The following is a 14059-nucleotide window of genomic DNA, read 5'->3' as shown; positions in this document are numbered from 1 at the left end:
TGTAATTCTTGGACAGTTTCCTCCCTTTTTCGTGTGGTAACAAGAACAGAATAGGAATACTTATTTAAAAAAAAAGTTGAACCGTTATGAAAATGCGCTAAATAATTTCATCCAAATATTTAATTCCTTAAAACACTTTTTTGAACCGGCGCCTGCTTCTACAAAATTAACTTTTAGATATAATATAATCCTACATACGTATACTTCATAAAAACCAATACTGATATTACATCAGTGGAGTTCATATTTATATGCTTTGATTGCTTTTCTGTTTTGAAATTATTACGTCTTTTTATATACGCCATGTATAGTTCCATTCAAGTACCACATAAATGTGATCATGTATTTTAAAGCCGATTCAAAAAGACTGTCTAAGGAATTAAGTATTTGGACGAAATTACTTTTTAGTGTATTTGATGTCAGTTCCATATTTTTTTTTTTACATAATTATTTCATAATTTTCTGCATCTAATTTTTCGGAGTTAATATGCTCCTGTTTGGTGATATAATTCAGTTGCCTCCAATCAAAGGCCATTGGAGTTTTTTTCAACATCCTTTTTGTGAAGCAGAAATAAATTTGTGGCATCAGTTTTCATTTTGTGAGCTAACAATAAACATGAGGCGAAGAAATGACACATTTATTAAATAACTTGTGTTCTGGTGAAGTTACAAGTGGCCAATTGGAAATGTTATTCGAAAGAAGGAGGATCCTTTAACCAACCCGCCAGACGGCGAAAAAAACATTTTCTTGTCAATTTTCAGACCGATATTTTCTCTAAATATTTTTTTCAACATCGTGGTACCACTGCGAAAAGCAGCTGCGTCGTTTTCCACAAGATTTATTTCAATCGTATGAATAGAAAAAACGTTATACCTGAACAAGCATAAAACAAAATATACGTTTCGAATACATAACTTTTTGAAGTCGGTTAAAAATTTAGGTTGACCGGTGATTGAAGTACAAGAAAAAAAAATAAACTTTATAATTTTGGAAGACATATAGTGGTGAAAATTTCAAAATGAAATCATCGGTTGATGAATTTAAAAAAAAACGTAATGAGAAAGTTTATGACATTTTATTTGATCCGTTGCACATTATTTAGTTTTATTCACATATAAAAAAGAGCCGAAAATCAACATTTTATTACCGTCAAAACTACGTATTATTTCAGTCTTTCATTTAGGTGGATTACGCGTAACTTTCTTAGTCAATAACAAACGGATAACAAGAAAAGCAAATGACAACCGGAAGACCACTAAAAATGGATCGCATTAAAAGAAATGTACACAAAATAAAACTGATTAGTGAAAAAAGGGTTTTCCAGTAAGTCGTTCATTAAGAACTACATTTCTAAAACAATTTGGAAGGTTAATATTTTAATTATTAATTTTATTACTATTGATTTTTACTTCTTTGTACGGTACGGAAGTATTGTGATCACGAAATGTTTCGGTTTTCATATTTCAACAGAAATGTGCATTTTGACCATCCCCGAATCCATTTTGACTAGTTTCGGTGTGACGTCTGTACGTACGTATGTATGTATGTATGTGCTTTCTTGTATAACTTATAAACGATTAGCCGTAGGATGCTGACTTATGGATTTAGCACGTTTGTAAGATCTAGTTGTGCATCTACCTTTTTGATTGCAGTCGAAATTAAAATTAATATTTTAATTAATCAAATACTTGATCTTAAAGGGAAGTCACATCTATTCGAATAAGAATTCATCTTTTTTTGTTTTTTTAACTTTCTTTTAATTTATTTTTTTTATTTAAATATATTGATTTATTAATAATTATTAACCCGTGATTGTAAAAAAAAAACAATAATTAATAATTCAATAATAATAAAAAAAATGAAAAAAATTATTAGCGAAATAAAATTTTATGTACTTTTAAAAATTTGTAAATGTAATTTAATAGGCATTACATATGTGTATATGTAATATGTATGGTGAAACATCTGCTTATTTAATATTAATTTAAAATTATAATTTAGAATCGTATTATTTTTGGATTTTCTAATTTAATTACCGTCTAATTTTATTTAATTATTCTGGAATCTCTGTTTAATTTTATTCACATTAAAATTAACTGCAGAGCGGTTGAAAAATAGACACTAACAAGAACAATATATACACTGAGACATACATGCCCGATCTTTAATAAATTCCAAAAAATTCTTATATTTTAGTTCATTACTCCTTTGACATTGTCGGACAATATTCTCCCTAAGTTGGAATTGATCATCACTTTATTCGTTTTTTTGTTGCCAATCATTAAATCGTTCTTTGGTTTGATATAATTCTTCTGATCTTAATTTGTGTACACGTTCTCTAGCAAATTTTCTCAATGTTTATCTTCATCATCCTCTCTTAATCTTTTTATTCTTTCCTTAGACTTAACATTTCCTTTTCCTTCATATTCATCTTCTTGTTGTTTTTTGAGTTATATTTCTTCACGTTATCTTTCTTTTTCCTGTCTGATAGTTTCTATTCATTTTTGATTACTCACCAAATAATCCAATAATAAAAACTGAAAATGTTACACCGTTAGGGGAAATTAACATTTGTAACCAGTATACAGGAGTTTACAACGGAATAGTTTAATTATTATTAACCTTTGTTTATAAGACACACCCGAAATCTTAAACCTTTTTATTCAGCAGCTCACGAAGAAACGAATAAAACTGTCTTGTAATATGAGTAATAAAGAGATTTTTACTCTATCCTAATATTTCATGTAAGATTGTTGAATTGATAATTGTATAAATATTTGATGTTAATAAAAACTAATATCTCAGCGATTGTGTAACTGTCCACTTTAATAAAGAATTGGAGGATCGTATCTCACTTTCAAATGAAATAAGTTTAAATGAAGTACAGCAAAAAATATGTATATATAATTTAATAGGCGTACAAGTCAGTCATTTGGTGTCCCCATCAGATTTTTTTATGAGATAATTCAGTTATTTACTCTGTGTTTTGTATAAAAAAATAAAAATGTTGTCCGAGATTTGCCTGGCTATTCATCCTGGCAATAAAGTTTATTTTTTTAAAGCAAATATTTTATATCACGTATGTTTGATTAATGTTTATGATGTATTTATCCAGAATTTATTTTAAAAATTTCCTGTTAAATAGATCTATAATTTACTATTTTTTTTTTCTGTTTTAGGTAAGTGATAAATCTTTCCCGGCTTATTTAACAAAGGAAATAATTCCTTATATCCAAACGATATAAGAAACGAAAAAGTATACAATATTTTCAGGTAATGTATTTAAAATTTGATAAACGATAACATTATAATTTACTACTGACATCTACACGTAGTTTTGTAACAGGACAAAAAGTCGGTAAGCATCGACTATCTTTTTAACTAAAAATTAAACATTGGATACCTCATTAGATGAACATATTGTTGTGTTCATGAAAAAATTGAAATGGACCAATCAAATCTAAATACACTGTTTAAAACTCTTCAAATATTAACTAGGATTTGGCTTGAAATAACTCGATTTGTAAATTATCCAGACGGAAAGCACGTACCCTTAACCACTCACTCAAACTACCACTGAGATGAAAACATATGATACAAAATAATGATTTAGAATCAATCCATTCTTATTACATTTTTGTTCTTATTTTAAAATAACTTAATAATATTAATTTATTTCGCCATTAACAGTGAATTTATATGTAACTAGCAGACCCGGCAATGCTTCGCTATTGCTAGATTCGAGTATATATATATATATATATATATATTAAATGAATACGATTGAAAGTTTGGTAAAACATTAAAAAGATTAACATTACGGAACTTCATAAAATTTAACCTTTCACTTTATCTCTTTTTCCTTATTTCCCTGCTTCCCTTTCAACTTTTTTCTCTTTTTACACTTTTCCCTATTTCCCTGTTCTTTTTTCTTTTCCCCTGTTTCCTTTTAAATCGGACCAGTAGCGTAAATCGGCCTAGTAGTTTTTTAGTCTATAGCGGACACACATACGAACATTGCCATTTATATATATATACAGAAGAAGAAAGTCTGTTTGTATATTTGTTTGTTTCGTAAATATCTCAACTCCAGCGCCACCTAGCGGGTCCATTTTTTTGTAAATATATTTCTTTTCACGTAACTAATATTTATTCTAAATATGACCCAAATCCGACCATAAATGCAATTTTCTCCAAATATCTCAACCCTAGCGCCATCTAGCGGATCCATTTTTTGCAGAGGTATTTCTTTCTATGTACGTAACATATATTCTGAAAATGAGCCAAATCGGACCATAAATACAATTTTTCGAAATGTATCGACCCCAGCGCCACCTAGCGGGTCCAAACTAATTCAGAAACCTTCGCGGGCGTGCGCACAACAACTTACCAAAGTTTCATCGCAATCGGATGAACGGTTTAGGAAGGCATAAGAGACATACAGACAGACAAACATTCATTTTTATATGTATAGATTAGTCAATTATGTAGAAAGTTAGTTATTATGTACGTAGAACTCGTATCGATAGGATACTTCAAAACAGAAACATTTCATTGTTGTAGGCATAAATTATTATTTACTAATCACGTTTGCTCAGACCCGTAAAACGAGGAAATAACTTCGTAAAGTTTTTCTAATCAAATTTGCCCGAAATTTAAATTAATATTTCAGGCAGTATAAGTAATATTATTTTTTTGTTAAATTATTGAAAAATAATTCGTTAAAAATTGTTTAATTTGTTTAATTTTATGTAACATACATCAATGTTGTAAGCTCGTGTTAAATAAGAAAAATCAGTATTGAGTTGTTCAAATTTTCTAAGTACAGCAGAATTTTTCGATAAATTACTAAATTTTAATATTTAAATGAATGACATTTCCCGAAGTGATAAATTTAGCGTACCACTCAATAGATACAACACCCACCCACTCATATCTCTTTATACTCGCATACAACATGAATAAATTTGAAAGAAACGATTCTCGTGTATAAAACCTATGTTCATTTTTTTTTAACCTGCCGGGTAAGTCTAGTGATTAAACTCGTAATCACAAAATCAGTAATTTTGAAAGTCGTTCTAAGATTCGAGTTCTTGTAAAGGCGGTTGCTTTTATATGGATTTTAATGTTAGACTGTGGATACACCGGTATTCATTCGTGATTGGGTTCAATTAACCACATGTCTCAAAGTGATCAACCTGCCTGAATCTGTTCAAGAATATGTTTTTAGCAGTATATTTGCATTTACACTTCGTTTATAGCTATATCAGATCTGACAAGCCGGGTAGGAGTGATTGCAGTAGCTATCACACACACACACACACACACACACACACACACACACACACACACACACACACACACACACACACACGCACGCACGCACGCACGCACACGCACACACACACATACGCACACGCACACACACACACACATATATATATATACACACACACACACACATATACACACACACACACACACACACACACACACACACACACATACATACACACACACACACAAACCAATCCCTGCAGTAACTGAAAAATTAGTCAGCGAAAACAAAATGTTAAATTTTAAGCTCAATCAAATAATAAAAACAGCAAAAAAATAAATAAAAGAAATATAATTATTTGTTTTTAGATTAGAGTTGGTTATTTGATTTGAAAAATGCTATTTGTTTAGCTAACTAGGAGTTAGTTTTTCAACAAACTGCATGAAACATGATCTTTCACCCACTAATATCTCTCAATCGTTTCAAGATATCAGAAATAAATTTTAATAGTATTATTTCATGTACGAGTACACTAGATCAGTCAAATATAAAACCGAACTTTTGTTTTTAACATTTATTAGTACAATATAGAAATACAAAACATATTTATTGCTTTTTTACTTTGTCTCCCTGGTGTTTTACCCATTTTCTAACTTGTAGGGAGTTAGAGCATTCCTTGTTTATAAAAAGTTTGAGGACGTGTCACGAGCCAATCGCGCACAAACTCCTCTACTTCGTTGTCGCTCTAGAATAAATGTCCTTCTAGTGACTCTTTCAATAGCCTAAACCTAAAGAAATTTTTGGAATATCCCACTAAATACAGATGGGAATGTTATAAGATTTTCCCGTTTATCCCAAGTGTTAACGACTTAACGAGACTTTTTCATGAATGTTTGATGCAAAAAATTATTTCCAAAATTCACTTCAGGGGCATTTGGAAAATTTCCTTTCGGGCCTATATCTGATTTCAAAATCCAAGGTGCTTTTGTTTTTTTTTTTTCTTGATGGTATTACTATAAACTTGATGCTTGTGCATAAGATATGGAAACTGAACGTTTTTTGCGTATGAAAAGTGCCATACCTGACTGATATTCAAATCCGAGACATCCGGATGAATGGTTGAGACGCTACTACTCCGCCACGGAGATTAGCATTATCTTTGTGATAATAGAATGGGCACTTCTATTACAGATAACCACTTCCGAAGCAATTTCAATCTCATCATCCGTAAGTTGCCGATCGTCTAAAATTAGGTCACGGATCAACAAATGTAGTCATCCGTAACACTTGTCCTTGAACGCCTATTGTGAATCTCATATTCTACTGCTTCACGCCGTCTTTTAAATTTCTTAACCTAATCGTAGATTTGGGTACGTGACAAGGTCATATTTCCAAAATACGCACGGTGTTTAGTGAAAGTTTCGGAGGGTTTGATGCCCTCGTTTGTGATTATGTAATGTGCATCGACGATGAAACCTCTTATTCTGATATGACGTTATTGACGATGCGAATTCCAAGTCGGCTAAAAAATGAAACCCTTCCCTCATCACCACTATTAATATCCCTTCACGTCGCCTACGCATGTTTGTAAGCAAGTCGTAAAGATCAAAGACCGGTTTTTATTGTAGTGAGCCTATAGAAGTCATCGTGCTAAATTTCATTTTTTTTTTTATATTATGATACTGAAATATAAAACCGTTAAATGGACAAAAAATATAACACAGAATCATGATGTATCAGTACTTTAAAAAGAATTCTTTTCCTCTGTTGTATATAACAATAGGAGGTAAATCAAAAGTCAGAATTGTTATATCTTGATTTGTAACATCCAATTTTTTACAACTCGTAATTCAATATTACGCCAATGTATTCAATAATATTTTCTTTTTTTATTTCTTACTGATTTTCTACAGTTTGAAATAAACGTATCTTTATATATTTTTTTCAATTTTTTATTTTTACGTAAGATTAATAAAAATACTTCAGTTTTCCTGGGGTCGGCACGTCTTACATGACATGCCGACCCAAGGTACGTCATGCAATAAATCATGACGTTCATTACATCATTAAAACATTTTTTTTTTATGTAATAGGTCAAAACAATTATGAATTACAATGAATTTATATGCACATTTTACCTGAGATAAAAAAAAAAATTGAGACTACAATATGCTACCTTGCTCGTGATTGCCGGTTGACTGAAACATGTAATCTAATGTTACGAGAAACTGAATATGTTTTTTTTTCAAATTTAATTGGTTTGTTAATAACTAAATCATTTCTACAGATCTTTTTTTTGGAATAAATATAACACATTTACTTTTATATTCACAAAACAATTTCGGCCTAACTTGTAAATTTTATAATTCTCACATCGAAGATATTTTAATTTTATTATTTTAAGCACTTTAAACATAGAAATTTAAATTAACATATATCGTCTCTTGCGCGAGACAAAAATATACAAATAACTGCCTTTACAAAGACTCAAATCTTAAAACTACCGTCTTACAAAATCAGCTGATTTGGTGATGATGAGTTTAACCGCTAGACTAACCCGGAGGGTTACCGAAACACAAGAATATGGAAAAAAAAATTATATTTTATTTTATTTATTAATACTATTAATTAATAATATTTTTTCTGATTTCCGTGGCTGAGTAGGTATCGTCTGGGCATTTCGTGCGGAAGTTCCGGGTTCGAATTCCGGTCAGGCACGGTATCTTTTCGTACAATACCAATTTCTACCGGACTAATGACCGTAGCTATTGATGCTCGCTCTTTCATAACAAAATAAAGAAAAAAATATTTTTATTTAAAAATATCAATTTGCGACCAGTAATAATATTTTTATTATTATTATATATACACACACTTCATTTTATTTAGCATATCCGAACTAACGAACCAGTTTTTATATTTTAAAAAAATATCCGTTTTGGATTGGAAGAGATATTAATGAAATAATGGGTAATAGGGTAAGCATTATTAAAAAAAAAAATTCGAAAATTAACTGTTAGAACAAAAAAAAAGTTAAATGGTAACATTTTTTTTCGTCTTCAGTCATTTGACTAGTTTGATACAGCTCTCAAAGATTCCCTATCTAGTGCTAGTCGTTTCATTTCGGTATACCCCATACATCCTACATTCCTAACAATTTGTTTTACACCTTCCAAACGTTGCGTGCCTGCAGAATTTTTCTCTTATATCTGTCCCTCCAATATCAAAGCGACTATTTCAGGATGCCTTAATATTTGGCCTATAAGCATTTCAACTATATTTTTCCAAATGCATCAATTTAACCCACTTCATTTGTCCACCCATCTGATTTTTTTAAATTCTTTTATAGCACCGCATTTCAAAATCTTTTAATATTTTCTTCTCAGGTACTCCGATCGTCTCAAATTTCACTTCCATATAAATCTATGCTTCAAACATATAATTTCAAAACGTTTTCCTGACGTTTAATTAATTTTTATGTAAAAAAATTATATTTATAACTGAAGGCTCTTTTCGCCAGTGCTATTCGGCATTTTATATCGCTGTTGCTTCGTCCATCTTTAGTAATTATACTTCCCAAATAATAAAATTCTTCTATTTCTGTAATCTTTACTCTTCGTGTTTTTCATTCAGCGGTTCATCTTCATTAATTCTACTGAATTTCACTACTTTCGTTTTGTTGTTGTTTATTTTCATATAGTAGTTCTTGCGTAGGACTTTATCCATACCGTTCACTGTTTCTTCTAAATTTTTTTACTCTCAGCTAGAATTACTGGTAACATTAATGGTAACGTAACATAGTTATTTGGAACAATAAACTTAAATGGTTAACAAAACGGAACGAGCAATTGAGTATAAAAAGAATTGCCAAAAGTATAGAAAAAAGAAGATATATAACAAATTAACACTGGTCACATATAAAAAATGTTTAGAAGGAAAAGAATGATATCCAATTCACAACAGGCTGTAGATCCAATACATGCAGTCTCTTTAGTCGTTGAACATCTTTACTATTATCCAAAAGGGTAATAGTAAGATGGTTTTCGTGTAAGTTAAGTTTAAGTAGATACTTTAAACTTAATTAATTACATTTTGATACGACCGAAAACAAACAGAATAAATTTTACTTAAATATTAATAAATTTAAATATATACAAGGTCATGTATAAAGTAATTTTAGCCGACTAAAATGCAAGAATCTGTCTTTTTCTCCAACCAGTCTTCTATTTTTACTTACCGGATCTGGGTGTGTGTGCCTGTGTGTATGCAAATACAATTACCGCCAACGGCTTGGCAGCTTTAACGCAGCTGCAGATGTAGCGTAATGTAAGTCTAAATATAACCTGATCTGAGTGTGTATTTGTACTCGTTACAAATGCAATTACCGCCACCGGCTGGCCATGGCTGAAGTAGCTGCAGATGTAGCGTAATATAAGTCTAAATGTAACAGTAAAAAATCTGCAACAGACTCAGATTGATCATTCCTGTGACGTGTGAAAATTGAAACCAAAGTTGTCCAGCATTCAAATCCATATTCAAATAACTATCTTTACAAGGACTCCAACCTTAAAACTTTCGTCTTCGAAAATCAGCTATTTTGTGATGATGAGTTTAACCACTAGACTAACCCGGCGAATTACCGAAACGCAAGAATATGAAATTTAAAAAATATTATATTTTATTTTATATATTTATACTATTAATTAATAATATTTTTGCAGATTTACGTGGCTGAGTAGGTATCGTCTGGGCATTTCGTGCGGATGTTACGGGTTCGAATTCCGGTCAGTCACACGGCATCTTTTCGTACATTACTAATTTCTACCGGGCTAATGAGCACAGTTACTGATGCTCGCTCTTTTATAACAAATCAAGAAAAAAAAAATTTTATTTAAAAATATCAATTCGCGACCAGTAATAATTTTTTTATTTATTATCGACATTTCATTTTGTTTAGCATATCCAAATTAACGAACCAGTTTTTATATTTTTTAAAAATATCCATTTTGGACTGGAAGAGATATTAATAAAATACTAGCTAATCGGGTAAGCGGTATCAAAAGAAAAAAATTCGAAAATTAACTAGAACAAAAAAAAAAATAAACGGTAACTTAACATGGTTTTGAGAACAATAAAATTAAATGGTTAACAAAACAGAACAAGCAACTGAGTATAAGAAGAATTTTCATAAATACACATGAGAAAAAAGAAGACATATTAAAAATTAACACTGGTCTCATATAAAAAAAGAATGATATTCAACGCACAACAGGCTGTAAATCTAATACATGCAGTCTCTTTAGGCGTCACACATCTTTACTATTATCTAAAACGTCAATAGTCAGTCACCAGGAGATTGTATATGTTGATTGGTTGCCTAATTAGGCGATATAAGTTGATTGGTTGCCTAAAATAATAAAATCTCAAAATATTGGAAAAACTTCCTAATCTTAAAATTGTGATTGGTTTGTTTCGCCTTTTAGCGAAACAAATTTAAGGTTTATATCAAACAAATTAATTTTATCATTCACAAATTCGAATTAATTTAATTGGTTAATTAAATCACCAACGTTAAAATCAAGAACGTTTCCTATCAAGAGAAATTGTGAACAGTTGTTTTAAAAATATGGTTATCGGAATGCGTAACTTTTCGAGCACCATTTAACTTTTTTAATGAAAAAAACTTTAATGAAATTATACGTATTGAAAACTCTTCAAAAAAAGTAAAATTATTCTGACACGAATTTTTTAAAAGAAGTTCTGCTTTATATCTCGCGGCTTTTACCCGCGGCTTCGCTCGCGGTAAACCTTTAAACGAAATACTCTAGCAACTATGTCATGTCGATCAGTGGCTTTTTGCCCGGACATTAGCTCTTTAGTTACATCCTGCCACGAAGGATTACAGGTAAAAGTTACAAAGAGGTCAGGCCTGCCGTAAGTTCGTCTTGAGTGTATTCATGCAGATAACGGGGACTGTTCACAAAAGTAGAAGGCAGAATAACCATCTTGCCTATGTCGTTAGGTCTAATATTACCATCTGCGCTAATCGCATCTTGAGATGAATGTAATTTTCAAAATTTAATCTTAATTTTCTTTATCACCCATAAAATACACCTGCAAAAATTTATGCTGTTCATTATCTACTGGAAAAAGTGATCCAATTTGATGTTATATCTGTCGTTGTACAGTAAAAGTTGATGAAAATCCGGGCATTCTTATCACTTTATCTACTCCAAAGGATGTCATTTGGAAGCAAGAGTTATACTTTCTGATTTTACTTAAAAATTGCTTCGACTCATCTGTAACACTTAAATATAGAGTTTTTAAAGGCTCCTCTGGTTTACCAAGTAAAGGAAGCGAAACTTTACCACTGGAACAGCACATTCCAGCAGTTGCATCTTTCTATTTCAAAGCATCGCAATGCTGACATTTTCTATTCGTTGAGCCAATACCAATTAAAGAATGCTTATGGTATTCAAGTGAAGGATCATATTGAAATCCAGAATTATTAAATACAGACTAATTGTTACCCATGAAATTTCGACGGCGCGCGATTTGCATTTCTGCATGAACGATTCTTCTCGCCTACGATTGTTCTGGAGTTTCTCTCGCTCTTATAGCTGCCTGCTGTTCAGCTTGTCTTTCTAAACGAATTTGTATTTGAATTGGCGTTTCAGCTGCTCTTAAGGTAGCTTGGCTTTCAGCTTGCTCATCCAACCTTTCTTATCTCTGAGAAGTTGTTTCACCAGCCCTCAAAGCACATTGTCGCCTCGCTTGTTGTTGTCGTCTTAGTTCTGCGTGAGCGGAAGATTCTTGAGTTCGAACAACTTTTGCCGCCCGGACCCGTGATGAATCCCTGGACAGGTTAGATTTGCGCTTCCGAGGCATTTTAGAAAAAAAAAAGATTAAAAACTGAAAATAGCGTTAAAAGTAAAACAATAAACAGGCACCTAAGCTCAAAACCTGGAAAAGTTTTAGTATTGCTTAGAAGTGACAGAAGAATAACAATAAATATAGAAGGATTCGAAACAGCATATACCCAATTGAGAAGTGGCTTGACCGTCGGTATTACAGTGTTGGATTGGCACTTTATTTCATTTACTTACTGGAACCCCAGATGGCGTTGAATTTGGTCAAATTTTTTGTCGGACGATCATACCTAACAATATAAATTTTTTTACCTTCCCGAAAAAATATTGTTTTTTTTTTTTTTATTAAAAAGTGTCCTATGTTCATCGCAATACCTTTGAGAATATGTGTACGAAGTTTCATGATGATCAGTAAAGTAGTATCTGCGTGAAAGCGTAACAAACAAACTCACATTCACATTTATAATATTAGTAAGGATGTTCATACAACAATCGAATAATTTTCACTGTAGTGGAATACGGAACGATTGTTATCGTTCCGATAAAACGCTTATTATACCGATACATCGATAATTTACGAATCCCAATTTTTATTACAATTTTTTTTACGAATACCAGTCACGAATAGCATGAATATTTTTATACGCTACAAAATTTTTATATTTTTTTTTGGGTAAAAAATTCGAGCTTATTTAAACTGAATGAAACGTATTAAAAAGGTTTATGGATCAACTTAGTAATCGGCCTTTTGGGTCGGTTATGGATCGACCTGAATCAACTTAATAATCAACGTTGGCCTCCGTGACGCGAGTGGTTGCGTCTCGGCCTTTCATTCGGAGGTCCCGGGTTCGAATCCCGGTCAGGCATGGCATTTTTACACACGCTAAAAATCATTCACCTCATCCTCTGAAGCAATACCTGACGGTAATCCTGGAGATTAAACAAACAAAAAAAAATCCAGAAATCGTTTTATTATTTTTGTTCGATCATGGAACCGTGTGTTATTTCTTCATATCTAATTATTGTTGGGATAAATCCAGATTTATCCCAACTGTCCTAGTAAATATACATGGGAATGTTATAAGATTTCCCAGTAAATTTCGTCCAGTTTATCCCTAATGCTAAGGGCTTTGCGACACTTTGCGTTGTAGTGAACATTCGCCAAAACTTTATTTCCCTGTCGTTGAAATCGATTCAGGGGCTAAACAATTAATATAAATGAGTATTATTATTATTTTTAAACGATTCGAACTTGCGACTAGCTTTCTAGAAATTGATCCGTGTAAGTGGAGCGAAAACGAAGATTATTTGGCTGCTTTGAATTGTGTTAAAAATCTAAAGGTCGTCAATGACTGCTCAGAAAGAACGGTTAAGTTGGTGAAAGAATTTAGATGTAAATTCACTAGAGATGAAAGTCGATTGCAATATATACTACAAATTGTTAATGATCATCGCAAAAAACATCCAAATGTATATAATTACATTACATATGTAATGTAATATAATAATAGAAATAGAAATCATAAAATTTTAACAAAATTATTTGAATAATTATATACATGAATATAAAATTTTTAAAATAAAATGAGAGTTGATCTTTTTGAATCTATCCTTCAGATTTTTTTTAATTGACAACGACTTTAACAGTTTTAATGTGTAAAAACAATTTTTTCACTTCAAATTCGTGTTCTCCGACCCCAAAAACCCTAATTAACGTTGTTTGTAATGTCTAACATTGATTTTTCTACATAAGAAATCTAGTTGTCAATTAATTGGCAGCGATTTTGACAGTTTTAACTTGTCAAAATAAGTTTTTAACTTAAAATTCGTGTTCTCCCACCTCGAAAACCCTTATTAACGTTATTTGTAATGTCTACCATTGATTTTTATACATAAAAACGCTAGTTGTCG

General features: G+C 31.3%; 1 protein-coding gene across 7 annotated transcripts in view; it reads left to right on the top strand.

The window, feature by feature from the left end:
* Positions 1-14059, top strand: part of LOC142330985 (arylalkylamine N-acetyltransferase 1-like) — a 535412-nt gene that overhangs the window by 381812 nt on the left and 139541 nt on the right. Inside the window, exon 1 of one of the 7 annotated variants that reach the window (XM_075376485.1) lies at positions 9998-10063. The exons of the other annotated variants lie outside the window; for them this stretch is intronic. Within the exon in view, the coding sequence (XP_075232600.1) occupies positions 10043-10063 (21 nt within the window). The 5' untranslated portion in view covers positions 9998-10042. Of the gene's footprint in view, positions 1-9997; positions 10064-14059 lie in introns of those variants that run through there. 7 annotated transcript variants of the gene reach the window in all.

This window comes from Lycorma delicatula, chromosome 10 (genome assembly GCF_047948215.1).
Source record: "Lycorma delicatula isolate Av1 chromosome 10, ASM4794821v1, whole genome shotgun sequence".
Taxonomy (NCBI): Eukaryota; Metazoa; Arthropoda; class Insecta; order Hemiptera; family Fulgoridae; genus Lycorma; species Lycorma delicatula.
Note: the sequence above shows the minus strand (reverse complement) of the source record. Positions and strands in the feature narration are given on the sequence as shown.